Source organism: Macrosteles quadrilineatus, unplaced genomic scaffold, assembly GCF_028750875.1.
Source record: "Macrosteles quadrilineatus isolate MER2022 unplaced genomic scaffold, UCM_ALF_1.0 Scaffold_9__3_contigs__length_116548681, whole genome shotgun sequence".
Taxonomy (NCBI): domain Eukaryota; kingdom Metazoa; phylum Arthropoda; class Insecta; order Hemiptera; family Cicadellidae; genus Macrosteles; species Macrosteles quadrilineatus.
Window position 1 is genome coordinate 56,051,768 of NW_026542602.1, and position 19,642 is coordinate 56,071,409.

Genomic DNA, 19,642 nt, shown 5'->3' on the forward strand with positions numbered 1-19,642 from the left:
TAACTAGACATCCCTCTAAATAACATGACATCCCTATAAATATTAAGACATCCCTCTTAATAACAAGACATCCCTCCAAATAACAAGACATACCTCCAAATAACAAGACATCCCTCTAAATTATAAGACATCCCTCTTAATAACAAGACATCCCTTCAAATAACAAGACATCCCTCTAAATTATAAGACATCCCTCTTAATAACAAGACATCCCTCCAAATAACAAGACATACCTCCAAATAACAAGACATCCCTCTAAATTATAAGACATCCCTCTTAATAACAAGACATCCCTTCAAATAACAAGACATCCCTCTAAATAACAAGACATACCTCCAAATAACAAGACATCCCTCTAAATTATAAGACATCCCTCTTAATAACAAGACATCCCTCCAAATAACAAGACATACCTCCAAATAACAAGACATCCCTCTAAATTATAAGACATCCCTCTTAATAACAAGACATCCCTTCAAATAACAAGACATCCCTCTAAATAACAAGACATCCCTCCAAATACCAAGACATCCCTCTAAATAACAAGACATCCCTCCAAATAACAAGACAACCCTCTAAAAAACAAGAAATCCCTCTAAATGACAAGACATCCCTCTAAATAACAAGACATCCCTCTAAATAAAAAGACATCCCTCTAAATAACTAGACATCCCTCTAAATAACAAGACATCCCTATAAATATTAAGACATCCCTCCAAATAACAAGACATCCCTCTAAATATTAAGACATCCCTTCAAATAACAAGACATCCCTCTAAATAACAAGACATCCCTCTAAATAACAAGACATCCCTCTAAATAACTAGCCATCCCTCCAAATACCAAGACATCCCTCTAAATAACAAGACATCCCTCCAAATATGAAGACATCCCTCTAAATAACAAGACATCCCTCTAAATAACAAGACATCCCTCTAAATAACAAGACATCTCTCCAAATAACAAGACATCCCTCTAAATAACAAGACATCCCTCTAAAAAACAAGACATCCCTCTAAATATTAAGACATCCCTCTAAATAACAAGACATCCCTCCAAATAACAAGACAACCCTCTAAAAAACAAAAAATCCCTCTAAATAACAAGACATCTCTCTAAAAAACAAGACATCCCTCTAAATATCAAGACATCCCTCTAAATATCAAGACATCCCTCCAAATACCAAGACATCCCTCTAAATAACAAGACATCCCTCCAAGTAACAAAATAACCCTCTAAAAAACAAGACATCCCTCTACATAACAAGACATCCATCTAAATAACAAGACATTCCTCTAAATATTAAGACATCCCTCTAAATAACAAGACATACCTGTAAATAACAAGACATCCCTCTAAATTATAAGACATCCCACTTAATAACAAGACATCCCTCCAAATAACAAGACATCCCTCTAAATAACAAGACATCCCTCCAAATATGAAGAATTCCCTCTAAATAACAAGACATCCCTCTAAATAACAAGACATCCCCCGAAATAACAAGACATCCCTCTAAATAACAAGACATCCCTCTAAATAAAAAGACACCCCTCTAAATAACTAGACATCCCTCTAAATAACAAGACATCCCTATAAATATTAAGACATCCCTCCAAATACCAAGATATCCCTCTAAATAAAATGACATCCCTCTAAATAACTAGACATCCCTCTAAATAACAAGACATCCCTATAAATATTAAGACATCCCTCCAAATACCAAGACATCCCTCTAAATAAAAAGACATCCCTCTAAATAACTAGACATCCCTCTAAATAACAAGACATCCCTATAAATATTAAGACATCCCTCCAAATAACAAGACATTTCTCAAAATAGCAAGACATCCCTCTAAATATTAAGACATCCCTTCAAATAACAAGACATCCCTCTAAATAACAAGACATCCCTCTAAATAACAAGACATCCCTCTAAATAACAAGACATCCCTCTAAATAACAGGACATCCCTCTAAATAAAAAGACATCCCTCTAAATAACTAGACATCCCATCAAATACCAAGACATCCCTCTAAATTATAAGACATCCCTCTTAATAACAAGACATCCCTCCAAATAACAAGACATCCCTCTAAATAACAAGACATCCCTCCAAATATGAAGACATCCCTCTAAATAACAAGACATCCCTCAAAATAACAAGACATCCCTCTAAATAACAAGACATCTCTCCAAATAACAAGAAATCCCTCTAAATAACAAGACATCCCTCTAAAAAACAAGACATCCCTCTAAATATTAAGACATCTCTCTAAAAAACAAGACATCCCTCTAAATATCAAGACATCCCTCTAAATAACAAGACATCCCTCCAAATACCAAGACATCCTTCTAAATAACAAGACATCCCTCCAAGTAACAAAATAACCCTCTAAAAAACAAGACATCCCTCTAAATAACAAGACATCCATCTAAATAACAAGACATTCCTCTAAATATTAAGACATCCCTCTAAATAACAAGACATACCTGTAAATAACAAGACATCCCTCAAAATTATAAGACATCCCACTTAATAACAAGACATCCCTCCAAATAACAAGACATCCCTTTAAATAACAAGACATCCCTCCAAATATGAAGACATCCCTCTAAATAACAAGACATCCCTCTAAATAACAAGACATCCCCCGAAATAACAAGACATCCCTCTAAATAACAATACATCCCTCTAAATAACAAGACATCCCTCCAAATAACAAGACAACCCTCTAAAAAACAAGAAATCCCTCTAAATGACAAGACATCCCTCTAAATAACAAGACATCCCTCTAAATAAAAAGACACCCCTCTAAATAACTAGACATCCCTCTAAATAACAAGACATCCCTATAAATATTAAGACATCCCTCCAAATACCAAGACATCCCTCTAAATAAAAAGACATCCCTCTAAATAACTAGACATCCCTCTAAATAACAAGACTTCCCTATAAATATTAAGACATCCCTCCAAATAACAAGACATCCCTCAAAATAGCAAGACATCCCTCTAAATATTAAGATATCCCTTCAAATAACAAGACATCCCTCTAAATAACAAGACATCTCTCCAAATAACAAGACATCCCTCTAAATAACAAGACATCCCTCTAAAAAACAAGACATCCCTCTAAATATCAAGACATCCCTCTAAATAACAAGACATCCCTCCAAATAACAAGATAACCCTCTAAAAAACAAAAAATCCCTCTAAATAACAAGACATCTCTCTAAAAACAAGACATCCCTCTAAATATCAAGACATCCCTCTAAATAACAAGACATCCCTCCAAATACCAAGACATCCCTCTAAATAACAAGACATCCCTCCAAGTAACAAAATAACCCTCTAAAAAACAAGACATCCCTCTAAATAACAAGACATCCATCTAAATAACAAGACATTCCTCTAAATATTAAGACATCCCTCTAAATAACAAGACATCCCTCCAAATACCAAGACATCTCTCTAAATAACAATACATCCCTCTAAATAACAAGACATCCCTCTAAATAACAAGACAACCCTCTAAATAAAAAGACATCCCTCTAAATAACTAGACATCCCTCCAAATACCAAGATATCCCTCTAAATAACAAGACATCCCTCTAAATAACAAGACATACCTCCAAATAACTAGACATCCCTCTAAATTATAAGACATCCCTCTTAATAACAAGACATCCCTCCAAATAACAAGACATCCCTCTAAATAACAAGACATCCCTCCAAATAAGAAGACATCCCTCTAAATAACAAGACATCCCTCTAAATAACAGGACATCTCTCCAAATAACAAGACATCTCTCTAAATAACAAGACATCCCTCTAAAAAACAAGACATCCCTCTAAATATTAAGACATCCCTTTAAATAACAAGACATCCCTCTAAATAACAAGACATCCCCCGAAATAACAAGACATCCCTCTAAATAACAATACATCCCTCTAAATAACAAGACATCCCTCTAAATAACAAGACATCTCTCCAAATAACAAGACATCTCTCTAAAAAACAAGACATCCCTCTAAATATCAAGACATCCCTCTAAATAACAAGACATCCCTCCAAATACCAAGACATCCCTCTAAATAACAAGACATCCCTCCAAGTAACAAAATAACCCTCTAAAAAACAAGACATCCCTCTAAATAACAAGACATCCATCTAAATAACAAGACATTCCTCTAAATATTAAGACATCCCTCTAAGTAACAAGACATACCTGTAAATAACAAGACATCCCTCTAAATAACAAGACATCCCTCTAAATAACAAGACATCCCATCTAAATTACAAGACAACCCTCTAAAAAACAAGACATCCCTCCAAATAACAAGACAACCCTCTAATAAACTAGACATTCCGCTAAATATTAAGACATCCCTCAAAATAACAAGACATCCCTCCAAATACCAAGACATCCCTCTAAATATTAAGACATCCCTCCAAATAACAAGACAACCCTTTAAAAACAAGACATCCCTCTAAATAACAAGACATCCCTCTAAATATTAAGACATCCCTCCAAATAACAAGAAATCCCTCTAAATAACAAGACATCCCTCTAAATAACAAGACATCCCTCTAAATATTAAGACATCCCTTTAAATAACAAGACATCCCTCTAAATAACAATACATCCCTCTAAATAACAAGACATCCCTCTAAATAACAAGACAATTCTCTAAAAAACTAGTCATTCCTCCAAATATTAAGACATCCCTCTAAATAACAAGACATCCCTCCAAATACCAAGACATCCCTCTAAATAACAATACATCCCTCTAAATAACAAGACATCCCTCTAAATAACAAGACATCCCTCTAAATAAAAAGACATCCCTCTAAATAACTAGACATCCCTCCAAATACCAAGACATCCCTCTAAATAACAAGACATCCCTCTAAATAACAAGACATACCTCCAAATAACTAGACATCCCTCTAAATTATAAGACATCCCTCTTAATAACAAGACATCCCTCCAAATAACAAGACATCCCTCTAAATAACAAGACATCCCTCCAAATATGAAGACATCCCTCTAAATAACAAGACATCCCTCTAAATAACAAGACATCCCTCTAAATAACAAGACATCTCTCCAAATAACAAGACATCTCTCTAAATAACAAGACATCCCTCTAAAAAACAAGACATCCCTCTAAATATTAAGACATCCCTCTAAATAACAAGACATCCCTCTAAATAACAAGACATCCCCCGAAATAACAAGACATCCCTCTAAATAACAATACATCCCTCTAAATAACAAGACATCCCTCTAAATAACAAGACAATTCTCAAAAAAACTAGTCATTCCTCCAAATATTAAGACATCCCTCTAAATAACAAGACATCCATCCAAATACCAAGACATCCCTCTAAATAACAAGACATCCCTCCAAATAACAAGACAACCCTTTAAAAAACAAGAAATCCCTCTAAATGACAAGACATCCCTCTAAATAACAAGACATCCCTCTAAATAACAAGACATCCCTCTAAATAACTAGACATCCCTCTAAATAACAAGACATCCCTATAACTATTAAGACATCCCTCCAAATAACAAGACATCCCTCAAAATAGCAAGACATCCCTCTAAAAAACAAGAAATCCCTCTAAATGACAAGACATCCCTCTAAATAACAAGACATCCCTCTAAATAAAAAGACATCCCTCTAAATAACTAGACATCCCTCTAAATAACAAGACATCCCTATAACTATTAAGACATCCCTCCAAATAACAAGACATCCCTCAAAATAGCAAGACATCCCTCTAAATATTAAGACATCCCTTCAAATAACAAGACATCCCTCTAAATAACAAGACATCCCTCTAAATAACGAGACATCCCTCTAAATAAAAAGACACCCCTCTAAATAACTAGACATCCCTCTAAATAACAAGACATCCCTATAAATATTAAGACATCCCTCCAAATACCAAGACATCCCTCTAAATAAAAAGACATCCCTCTAAATAACTAGACATCCCTCTAAATAACAAGACTTCCCTATAAATATTAAGACATCCCTCCAAATAACAAGAAATCCCTCAAAATAGCAAGACATCCCTCTAAATATTAAGATATCCCTTCAAATAACAAGACATCCCTCTAAATAACAAGACATCTCTCCAAATAACAAGACATCCCTCTAAATAACAAGACATCCCTCTAAAAAACAAGACATCCCTCTAAATATCAAGACATCCCTCTAAATAACAAGACATCCCTCCAAATAACAAGATAACCCTCTAAAAAACAAAAAATCCCTCTAAATAACAAGACATCTCTCTAAAAACAAGACATCCCTCTAAATATCAAGACATCCCTCTAAATAACAAGACATCCCTCCAAATACCAAGACATCCCTCTAAATAACAAGACATCCCTCCAAGTAACAAAATAACCCTCTAAAAAACAAGACATCCCTCTAAATTACAAGACATCCATCTAAATAACAAGACATTCCTCTAAATATTAAGACATCCCTCTAAATAACAAGACATCCCTCCAAATACCAAGACATCTCTCTAAATAACAATACATCCCTCTAAATAACAAGACATCCCTCTAAATAACAAGACAACCCTCTAAATAAAAAGACATCCCTCTAAATAACTAGACATCCCTCCAAATACCAAGACATCCCTCTAAATAACAAGACATCCCTCTAAATAACAAGACATACCTCCAAATAACTAGACATCCCTCTAAATTATAAGACATCCCTCTTAATAACAAGACATCCCTCCAAATAACAAGACATCCCTCTAAATAACAAGACATCCCTCCAAATATGAAGACATCCCTCTAAATAACAAGACATCCCTCTAAATAACAGGACATCTCTCCAAATAACAAGACATCTCTCTAAATAACAAGACATCCCTCTAAAAAACAAGACATCCCTCTAAATATTAAGACATCCCTCTAAATAACAAGACATCCCTCTAAATAACAAGACATCCCCCGAAATAACAAGACATCCCTCTAAATAACAATACATCCCTCTAAATAACAAGACATCCCTCTAAATAACAAGACATCTCTCCAAATAACAAGACATCTCTCTAAAAAACAAGACATCCCTCTAAATATCAAGACATCCCTCTAAATAACAAGACATCCCTCCAAATACCAAGACATCCCTCTAAATAACAAGACATCCCTCCAAGTAACAAAATAACCCTCTAAAAAACAAGACATCCCTCTAAATAACAAGACATCCATCTAAATAACAAGACATTCCTCTAAATATTAAGACATCCCTCTAAGTAACAAGACATACCTGTAAATAACAAGACATCCCTCTAAATAACAAGACATCCCTCTAAATAACAAGACATCCCATCTAAATTACAAGACAACCCTCTAAAAAACAAGACATCCCTCCAAATAACAAGACAACCCTCTAATAAACTAGACATTCCGCTAAATATTAAGACATCCCTCAAAATAACAAGACATCCCTCCAAATACCAAGACATCCCTCTAAATATTAAGACATCCCTCCAAATAACAAGACAACCCTTTAAAAACAAGACATCCCTCTAAATAACAAGACATCCCTCTAAATAACAAGACATCCCTCTAAATATTAAGACATCCCTCCAAATAACAAGAAATCCCTCTAAATAACAAGACATCCATCTAAATAACAAGACATTCCTCTAAATATTAAGACATCCCTCTAAGTAACAAGACATACCTGTAAATAACAAGACATCCCTCTAAATAACAAGACATCCCTCTAAATAACAATACATCCCTCTAAATAACAAGACATCCCTCTAAATAACAAGACAATTCTCTAAAAAACTAGTCATTCCTCCAAATATTAAGACATCCCTCTAAATAACAAGACATCCCTCCAAATACCAAGACATCCCTCTAAATAACAATACATCCCTCTAAATAACAAGACATCCCTCTAAATAACAAGACATCCCTCTAAATAAAAAGACATCCCTCTAAATAACTAGACATCCCTCCAAATACCAAGACATCCCTCTAAATAACAAGACATCCCTCTAAATAACAAGACATACCTCCAAATAACTAGACATCCCTCTAAATTATAAGACATCCCTCTTAATAACAAGACATCCCTCCAAATAACAAGACATCCCTCTAAATAACAAGACATCCCTCCAAATATGAAGACATCCCTCTAAATAACAAGACATCCCTCTAAATAACAAGACATCCCTCTAAATAACAAGACATCTCTCCAAATAACAAGACATCTCTCTAAATAACAAGACATCCCTCTAAAAAACAAGACATCCCTCTAAATATTAAGACATCCCTCTAAATAACAAGACATCCCTCTAAATAACAAGACATCCCCCGAAATAACAAGACATCCCTCTAAATAACAAGACAATTCTCTAAAAAACTAGTCATTCCTCCAAATATTAAGACATCCCTCTAAATAACAAGACATCCATCCAAATACCAAGACATCCCTCTAAATAACAAGACATCCCTCCAAATAACAAGACAACCCTTTAAAAAACAAGAAATCCCTCTAAATGACAAGACATCCCTCTAAATAACAAGACATCCCTCTAAATAAAAAGACATCCCTCTAATTAACTAGACATCCCTCTAAATAACAAGACATCCCTATAACTATTAAGACATCCCTCCAAATAACAAGACATCCCTCAAAATTGCAAGACATCCCTCTAAATATTAAGACATCCCTTCAAATAACAAGACATCCCTCTAAATAACAAGACATCCCTCTAAATAATAAGACATCCCTCTAAATAACAAGACATCCCTCTAAATAAAAAGACATCCCTCTAAATAACTAGACATCCCTCCAAATACCAAGACATCCCTCTAAATAATAAGACATCCCTCTAAATAACAAGACATACCTCCAAATAACAAGACATCCCTCTAAATTATAATCATCCCTCTTAATAACAAGACATCCCTCCAAATAACAAGACATCCCTCTAAATAACAAGACATCCCTCCAAATATGAAGACATCCCTCTAAATAACAAGACATCCCTCTAAATAACAAGACATCCCTCTAAATAACAAGACATCTCTCCAAATAACAAGACATCCCTCTAAATAACAAGACATCGCTCTAAAAAACAAGACATCCCTCTAAATATTAAGACATCCCTCTAAATAACAAGACATCCCTCCAAATAACAAGACAACCCTCTAAAAAACAAAAAACCCCTCTAAATAACAAGACATCCCTCCAAATAGCAAGACAACCCTCTAAAAAACAAAAAATCCCTCTAAATAACAAGACATCTCTCTAAAAAACAAGACATCCCTTTAAATATCAAGACATCCCTCTAAATAACAAGACATCCCTCCAAATACCAAGACATCCCTCTAAATAACAAGACATCCCTCCAAGTAACAAAATAACCCTCTAAAAAACAAGACATCCCTCTAAATAACAAGACATCCGTCTAAATAACAAGACATTCCTCTAAATATTAAGACATCCCTCCAAATAACAAGACAACCCTTTAAAAACAAGACATCCCTCTAAATAACAAGACATCCCTCTAAATAACAAGACATCCCTCTAAATATTAAGACATCCCTCCAAATAACAAGACATCCCTCTAAATAACAAAACATCCCTCTAAATAACAAGACATCCCTCTAAATATTAAGACATCCCTTTAAATAACAAGACATCCCTCTAAATAACAAGACATCCCTCTAAATAACTAGACCTCCCTCCAAATAACAAGACATCCCTCTAAATAACAAGACATCCCTCTAAATAACAAGACATCCCTCTAAATATTAAGACATCCCTCCAAATAACAAGACATCCCTCTAAATAACAAAACATCCCTCTAAATAACAAGACATCCCTCTAAATATTAAGACATCCCTTTAAATAACAAGACATCCCTCTAAATAACAAGACATCCCTCTAAATAACAAGACATCCCTCCAAATACCAAGACATCCCTCTAAATAACAAGACATCCCTCCAAATAACAAGACAACCCTTTAAAAAACAAGAAATCCCTCTAAATGACAAGACATCCCTCTAAATAACAAGACATCCCTCTAAATAAAAAGACATCCCTCTAAATAACTAGACATCCCTCTAAATAACAAGACATCCCTATAACTATTAAGACATCCCTCCAAATAACAAGACATCCCTCAAAATAGCAAGACATCCCTCTAAAAAACAAGAAATCCCTCTAAATGACAAGACATCCCTCTAAATAACAAGACATCCCTCTAAATAAAAAGACATCCCTCTAAATAACTAGACATCCCTCTAAATAACAAGACATCCCTATAACTATTAAGACATCCCTCCAAATAACAAGACATCCCTCAAAATAGCAAGACATCCCTCTAAATATTAAGACATCCCTTCAAATAACAAGACATCCCTCTAAATAACAAGACATCCCTCTAAATAACAAGACATCCCTCTAAATAACAAGACATCCCTCTAAATAAAAAGACATCCCTCTAAATAACTAGACATCCCTCCAAATACCAAGACATCCCTCTAAATAATAAGACATCCCTCTAAATAACAAGACATACCTCCAAATAACAAGACATCCCTCTAAATTATAAGACATCCCTCTTAATAACAAGACATCCCTCCAAATAACAAGACATCCCTCTAAATAACAAGACATCCCTCCAAATATGAAGACATCCCTCTAAATAACAAGACATCCCTCTAAATAACAAGACATCCCTCTAAATAACAAGACATCTCTCCAAATAACAAGACATCCCTCTAAATAACAAGACATCGCTCTAAAAAACAAGACATCCCTCTAAATATTAAGACATCCCTCTAAATAACAAGACATCCCTCCAAATAACAAGACAACCCTCTAAAAAACAAAAACCCCTCTAAATAACAAGACATCCCTCCAAATAGCAAGACAACCCTCTAAAAAACAAAAAATCCCTCTAAATAACAATACATCTCTCTAAAAAACAAGACATCCCTTTAAATATCAAGACATCCCTCTAAATAACAAGACATCCCTCCAAATACCAAGACATCCCTCTAAATAACAAGACATCCCTCCAAGTAACAAAATAACCCTCTAAAAAACAAGACATCCCTCTAAATAACAAGACATCCATCTAAATAACAAGATATTCTTCTAAATATTAAGACATCCCTCCAAATAACAAGACAACCCTTTAAAAACAAGACATCCCTCTAAATAACAAGACATCCCTCTAAATAACAAGACATCCCTCTAAATATTAAGACATCCCTCCAAATAACAAGACATCCCTCTAAATAACAAAACATCCCTCTAAATAACAAGACATCCCTCTAAATATTAAGACATCCCTTTAAATAACAAGACATCCCTCTAAATAACAAGACATCCCTCTAAATAACTAGACCTCCCTCCAAATACCAAGACATCCCTCTAAATAACAAGACATCCCTCTAAATAACAAGACATCCCTCTAAATAACAAGACATCCCTCTAAATATTAACACATCCTTCCATTTTATTAGAAAAAGATAAAAACTAGTGTATTAAATTTATTCTCCATTTCAATCACAACTCAAATTATTATTGTTATTTACAAAATTAACAGTCAGAACAAAACAAAAGTCTTTAACATCTGGAATTCAACCAACATTATAAAATCAAATGCTGCTTCTTGTACAATTAATATAAACATATATTACACTCGCCAACACTTAAAATTTGCTTGGCTCATAATACTTTAAAACTTTAAAATTTCTTCTGACTCTTTGGCTTCCCAACTTTATAGATCCAATTTCTCCGGCTTGTGCACAGTCCTATGTGATCTCCTCAAAACTGTAGATGGACTGTATTGCACACCCCGTGGTTTCCCAACATCAGACTTCAATCTAGGCAAATAAGGTGAAGCATCATGTCTTGATATTGATGGTGATGTAGACTCCTGAAAAATAGGCAAATCTCTATTGAATTCTTGTTGATGTGCCTCGATAGTCCTTCTTCCAACTTCCTCTTTCCGCACGACGATTTCGTCCTCCTCTACCTCAGTTGGCCTAAGATGGTCTGCATGGCAAACTCTTGTTTTGTCAAGAACACTAACCAAATAAGTAACTGGACTTTTACACTTGAATATACGACCTGGAACCCAACTAACTTTCTCCTGTCTGACTGTTTTAACCAACACCTTCTGATTTTCATTAAAAAATCTACACGCACCTCTATGCCTATCTGAGGCTCGTTTCTGCATTTGCTGCTTCTTCCTTGACTCGTCTAGTAGATTAGGTTTTAACATAGTCAATTTTGTTCGAGGTTTCCAACGTAAGAACAGTTCAGCCGGGCTCACACCGGTTACTGACGATAGAGTATTACGATATGCGAAAAGAAAGTTATCCAATTTATACTGCAGTGATGTCTGCTGAGATGATTTTTCACCCAAAACTTGCCTTAACAAACTTTTCTTAACTTCTTGAACAGAACGCTCGGCTGCTCCATTGGAGGCAGGGTGATATGGTGGAGAAAATGTTTGTTTCACACCATTTTTTCTAAGAAACTCCCTGAATTCTAGGCTGGTAAAAGACGTGCCGTTGTCACACACCAACTCCTCAGGTAAACCATAAGCAGAAAATAGTGTACGAAGTTTCTCAATGGTCTTCCCCGTGGAAATAGAACCCATTAAAAATACTTCCATCCACTTTGAAAAACTATCCACTACAATCAACATTTGCTGTCTGGTGGTTGGATCTTCAGCAAAATCGATATGAATTCGGCGCCATCTCTCGGAAATTAACGGCCATTGCTGCAATGGAACTTGGGGCGTAAAGAGGGTAATATATGACTCACCAATAATCCAAGGGTGAAGAGTAACAAGAGACACTAGAGAGTAGAGGTGGCACATGGGCGGAAGCCGTGGGTGGATGGCGGATGACGACGTCTTGGGAAGAGGGTAGCCAACTTGTAGATTGAGTAGAGATGAGGGAAGTGTGCACACTTTTGGGGAACACTTGTGGGGAATCCAGTAATCCTAATCCACTAAAGTTGGCACTTGACACAGGCACTCGCGACGAAGACGCGGCGGACGTAACTGCTTAGCGGCGGCGACAATAACGTACTTAATAACTTATTAAAAAAAAAACACCTTTTACAGAGTTTGACGTCGAGAAAGTTTTATTAATTGTTCGTGACAAACGATAGAAGAGCGGTAGAGAGTCCGAGAAGCGGTTTTAGCGGTAAAAGTTTATAAATAGAGAAAGACTAACGAAATACGGCGCAATGCACGTATTCAGCCGAGGAGAGTTACATTTCAACTGAACATTATTTTTGGAGGGGGAAGGGACGCTACCTCAATGTTTCTTAGAGGGGTACCGCAAATTTATCCATGTCCATATCACGCCACATTTTTTAACCAATAGGATTCGTCCTGCATCGCACAACACAGCCGAGATAGTGTGTGTGTTTTATGTAGGCTTGTGTGAGTGAGAGTCTAACATTTGATACAACAATACTTAATGAAATTGAAATGAGACTTAAAAATACAGATTTAGTTTGGAAATAAGCTACCACTAATTGAACAATAATTATGATGATAAATATAGTAATGATTAATTAAATACAGAACATCCGGGCCCCCTTGAATCTACTTGGAGATTCAAAACAAAATACAGAGGAACACATTTCAGACACCTAAGACATATAATTATAACTAAAGCTATATACATGAGAGAGATGTCTTGTTATTTAGAGGGATGTCTTGTTATTTGGAGGGATGTCTTAATATTTAGAGGGATGTCTTGTTATTTGGAGGGATGTCTTAATATTTAGAGGGATGTCTTGTTATTTAGAGGGGTGTCTTGTTATTTTGAGGGATGTCTTGTTATTTTGTGGGATGTCTTGTTATTTAGAGTGATGTCTTGTTGTTTAGAGGGATGTCTTGTTATTTAGAGGGGTGTCTTGTTATTTTGAGGGATGTCTTGTTATTTGGAGGGATGTCTTAATATTTAGAGGTATGTCTTAATATTTAGAGGGATGTCTTGTTATTTGGAGGGATGTCTTAATATTTAGAGGGATGTCTTGTTATTTAGAGGGGTGTCTTGTTATTTTGAGGGATGTCTTGTTATTTTGAGGGATGTCTTGTTATTTAGAGTGATGTCTTGTTCTTTAGAGGGATGTCTTGTTATTTAGAGGGATGTCTTGTTATTTGGAGGGATGTCTTGTTCTTTAGAGGGATGTCTTATTATTTAGAGTGATGTCTTGTTGTTTAGAGGGATGTCTTGTTATTTTGAGGGATGTCTTGTTATTTAGAGGGATGTCTTGTTATTTGAAGGGATATCTTAATATTTAGAGGGATGTCTTGTTATTTAGAGGGATGTCTTGTTATTTAGAGGGATGTCTTGTTATTTGGAGGGATTTCCTAATATTTAGAGGGATGTCTTGTTATTTAGAGGGGTGACTTGTTATTTAGAGGGATGTCTTGTTATTTTGTGGGATGTCTTGTTATTTAGAGTGATGTCTTGTTATTTAGAGGGATGTCTTGTTATTTTGTGGGATGTCTTGTTATTTAGAGTGATGTCTTGTTGTTTAGAGGGATGTCTTGATATTTTGAGGGATGTCTTGTTAAGATTAAGACGTCCCTCCAAATAAAGGGACATCCCTCTAAATAACAAGACATCCCTCTAAATAACAAGACATCCCTTTAAATAATAAGACATCCCTCCAAATAACAAGACATCCCTATAAATAACAAGACATAACTCTAAAATTAAGACATCCCTCTAAATAACAAGACATCCCTTTAAATAACAAAACATCCCTCTAAATAACAAAACATCCCTCTAAATATTAAGACATCCCTCCAAATAACAAGACAACCCTCTAAATAACAAGACATCCCTCCAAATAACAAGACATCCCTCTAAATAACAAGACATCCCTCTAAATAACAAGACATCCCTCAAAATAACAAGACATACCTCTAAATAACAAGACATCCTTCCAAATAACAAGACATTTCTCTAAATACCAAGACATCCCTCTAAATACCAAGACATCCCTCTAAATAACAGGACATCCCTCTAAAAAACAAGACACCCCTTTAAATATTAAGACCTCCCTCCAATTAACAAGACATCCCTCTAAATAACAAGACATTCCTCTAAATAACAAGACATCCCTCTAAATATTAAGACATCCCTCTAAATATTAAGACATCCCTCCAAATAACAAGAAATCCCTCCAAATAACAAGACATCCCTCTAAATAACAAGACGTCCCTCTAAATAACAAGACATCACTCTAAATAACAAGACATCCCACAAAATAACAAGACATCCCTCTAAATAACAAGTCACCCCTCTAAATAACAAGACATGCCTCTAAATATTAGGAAATTCCTCCAAATAACAAGACATCCCTCTAAATAACAAGACATCCCTCTAAATAACAAGACATCCCTCTAAATAACAAGACATTTCTCAAAATAACAAGACATCCCTCAAAATAACAAGACACCCCTCTAAATAACAAGACATCCCTCTAAATATTAAGACATCCCTCCAAATAACAAGACATCCCTCTAAATATTAAGACATCCCTCCAAATAACAAGACATCCCTCCAAATAACAAGACATCCCTCTAAATAACAAAACATCCCTCTAAATAACAAGACATCTCTCTAAATAACAAGACATCCCTCCAAATAACAAGACATTTCTCCAAATAACAAGACATCCCTCTTAATAATAATTGAGGGTTAAATTCAATATTACATTGTAAACTATATGTCTTTTGATTTTATGAGATTTCGGTTTCAAATAATGCTATCAGAACATAAAAATGTATAGGAAAACCAGGAAAGTTACAACAAAAACTAAGTTTCATTTAATGTTTAATACAAATACCGGGATTTATTTTTCTTATATGTTTTCTTATTGTGTTTTTATTCAAAATTAGCCTAATTAATAAATTAGTGACAACATGACAGTTAAAATTCAACAACAGGTAATGGAATTAAAAGGCAGACAAAAAAGTCTTACAAAATATGAATTATTGGCCTAGCACTGAAAGGGTTAAGAAAACGACTTGTAACTGCTATCAGAAAAAGTCCAACTAAGGAGATGGACCAAGCAACTTTGTACAGTGAGGTTCTTCGTTCAAGCCCATACAAAACCACGAGCACTACTGTTTCGACACTTACTACCACGGCTCAATTTATAATCCCTGTTACAACTAAACAAGTGAAAACTCCTTTGACCGATCCACGAGTTAGCTGGATTTTCGATTTGAATAGAGACGTCTTGGTTAGTGAAATGAAAAAGTACGGACTGAGAATTTTTACAGAAATGGGAGTCATACCATTTTGTTCAGAATTTAAAGGTCTACATGATTCTAAATTGTTATCCGAATCGTTTGGTGCATTTAGGAGAAAATTTAGATATTTCGTTATTTTATTGAAATTTTTATGTTAAAATAACATAATTTACAATAACTTTTGAACCAGAATTTTCACAGGGATGGAAGTGATACCATTTTGTTCAGAACTTAAAGGACTACATGATTCTAAATGTTTATCCGAATCGTTTGGTGCATTTAGGAGAAAATTTAGTATTTTCGTTATTTTATGGAGATTTTTACTTTTGAACCAGAATTTTCACAGAGATGGAAGTCATACCATTTTGTTTAGAATTTAAAGGGCTTCATCATTCTAAATTTTAATCAGAATTGTTTGTTGAATTTAGGATAAAATCCTATTTCTAATTATTTTATGGAGGTTTTTATGGGAAAATAACATAATTTACAATAACTTTTGAATCAGAATTTTTACCAAAAATGGGAGTCATACCATTTTGTTAAGAATTTAAAGGGTTGTAACATGTTACAAAATAACGAAAAATCTAAATTTCTCCTATTGCACCAAACGATTCTGATAGAAATTTAGAATAATGTAACCCTTTAAATTCTGAACAAAATGGTATGACTCCTATTTCTGTAAAAATATTGATTCAAAAGTTATTGTAAATTATGTTATTTTCCCATAATAACCTCCATAAAATAATTAGAAATAGGATTTTCTCCTAAATTCAACAAACAATTCTGAATAAAATTTAGAAATCTCTTCTCTGCTATCTGTGCTTGAAGACTGGGGAGTCAAAAACATGTATTTAAGCTGTCGCCACCGATTGCGAACAGATGGCGCTGCAGATTGTTTTTCAATGCGTTACTAGGTAGCAGCACCAGTTAGTCACGGACTATTTAGATGCAATCTTTTAGTTTTCGTAGTAGTTAATGTGTTCCTGAGACTTTGCTGCAAAACATTAGTTTCCCTAAAATGGCTATATTACGATAACCTCGTCCAACTAAATCAGGGTTAAATTCAATATTACATTGTAAACTATATGTCTTTTGATTTTATGAGATTTCGGTTTCAAATAATGCTATCAGAACATAAAAATTTATAGGAAAACCAGGAAAATTACAACAAAAACTAAGTTTTATTTAATGTTTACTACAAATACCGGGATTTATCTTTCTTATATATTTTCTTATTGTGTTATTATTCAAAACTAGCCTAATTATTAATTAGTGACAACATGACAGTTAAAATTCAACTACAGGTAATGGAATTAAAAGGCAGACAAAAAAGTCTTACAAAATATGAATTATTGGCCTAGCACTGAAAGGGTTTATAAAACGACTTGTAACTGCTATCAGAAAAAGTCCAACTAAGGAGATGGACCAAGCAACTTTGTACAGTGAGGTTCTTCGTTCAAGCCCATACAAAACCACGAGCGCCGGGCGCTCTGCGCATGCCAAACTGGACCTGCGCACAAGCGTCGTCCCCGGCCGTTGCACCATAGGCAGCTCTTCGAGACGGTCGAGGCCAGGACACGATAGGTTTGACTTCACGTTTAGTGACAGTCGAGTCAGGGAGTCGATCATACCCACTACGAGGGCACGAGACAGACGACGGGTCTCCGAGGACCAAGTACGACGACTCTGTATAAGGTAGTCATCACCTTGCTTTGAAATATACATTTGTCGTACCATTCGTTCAAATCTAGTACAAGATAAAGTTTCATTGAACATCCCTCCAAATAACAAGGCATCCCCCTAAATAACAAGACATCCCTCTAAATAACAAGACATCACTCTAAATAACAAGACATCCCACAAAATAACAAGACATCCCTCTAAATAACAAGTCACCCCTCTAAATAACAAGACATCCCTCTAAATATTAGGAAATCCCTCCAAATAACAAGACATCCCTCTAAATAACAAGACATCCCTCTAAATAACAAGACATCCCTCTAAATAACAAGACATCCCTCAAAATAACAAGACATCCCTCAAAATAACAAGACACCCCTCTAAATAACAAGACATCCCTCTAAATATTAAGACATCCCTCCAAATAACAAGACATCCCTCTAAATATTAAGACATCCCTCCAAATAACAAGACATCCCTCCAAATAACAAGACATCCCTCTAAATAACAAGACATCCCTCTAAATAACAAGACATCCCTCTAAATAAAAAGACATCCCTCTAAATAACAAGACATCCTTCCAAATAACAAAACATCCCTCTAAATAACAAGACATCTCTCTAAATAACAAGACATCCTTCCAAATAACAAGACATTTCTCCAAATAACAAGACATCCCTCTTAATAATAATTGAGGGTTAAATTCAATATTACATTGTAAACTATATGTCTTTTGATTTTATGAGATTTTGGTTTCAAATAATGCTATCAGAAAATAAAAATGTATAGGAAAACCAGGAAAGTTACAACAAAAACTAAGTTTTATTTAATGTTTAATACAAATACCGGGATTTATCTTTCTTATATATTTTCTTATTGTGTTTTTATTCAAAATTAGTCTAATTAATAAATTAGTGACAACGTGACAGTTAAAATTCAACAACAGGTAATCGAATTAAAAGGCAGACAAAAAGTCTTACAAAATATGAATTATTGGCCTAGCACTGAAAGGGTTAAGAAAACGACTTGTAACTGCTATCAGAAAAAGTCCAACTAAGGAGATGGACCAAGCAACTTTGTACAGTGAGGTTCTTCGTTCAAGCCCATACAAAACCACGAGCACTACTGTTTCGACACTTACTACCACGGCTCAATTTATAATCCCTGTTACAACTAAACAAGTGAAAACTCCTTTGACCGATCCACGAGTTAGCCGGATTTTCGATTTAAATAGAGACGACTTGGTTAGTGAAATGAAAAAGTACGGACTGAGAATTTTTACAGAAATGGGAGTCATACCATTTTGTTCAGAATTTATAGGTCTACATGATTCTAAATTGTTATCCGAATCGTTTGGTGCATTTAGGAGAAAATTTAGATATTTCGTTATTTTATTGAAATTTTTATGTTAAAATAACATAATTTACAATAACTTTTGAACCAGAATTTTCACAGGGATGGAAGTCATACCATTTTGTTCAGAATTTAAAGGACTACATGATTCTAAATGTTTATCCGAATCGTTTGGTGCATTTAGGAGAAAATTTAGTATTTTCGTTATTTTATGGAGATTTTTACTTTTGAACCAGAATTTTCACAGATATGGAAGTCATACCATTTTGTTTAGAATTTAAAGGGCTTCATCA

At 34.7% G+C, this 19,642-nt stretch overlaps 1 protein-coding gene across 1 annotated transcript; it reads right to left on the minus strand.

The window, feature by feature from the left end:
• Positions 1-11,798: 11,798 nt before the first annotated feature.
• Positions 11,799-12,686, minus strand: LOC129003464 (uncharacterized protein K02A2.6-like). Its single transcript, XM_054431759.1, has one exon. The coding sequence runs from the start codon at positions 12,684-12,686 to the stop codon at positions 11,799-11,801; it is 888 nt and encodes a 295-aa protein (XP_054287734.1).
• Between the last annotated feature and the right edge of the window lie 6,956 nt (positions 12,687-19,642).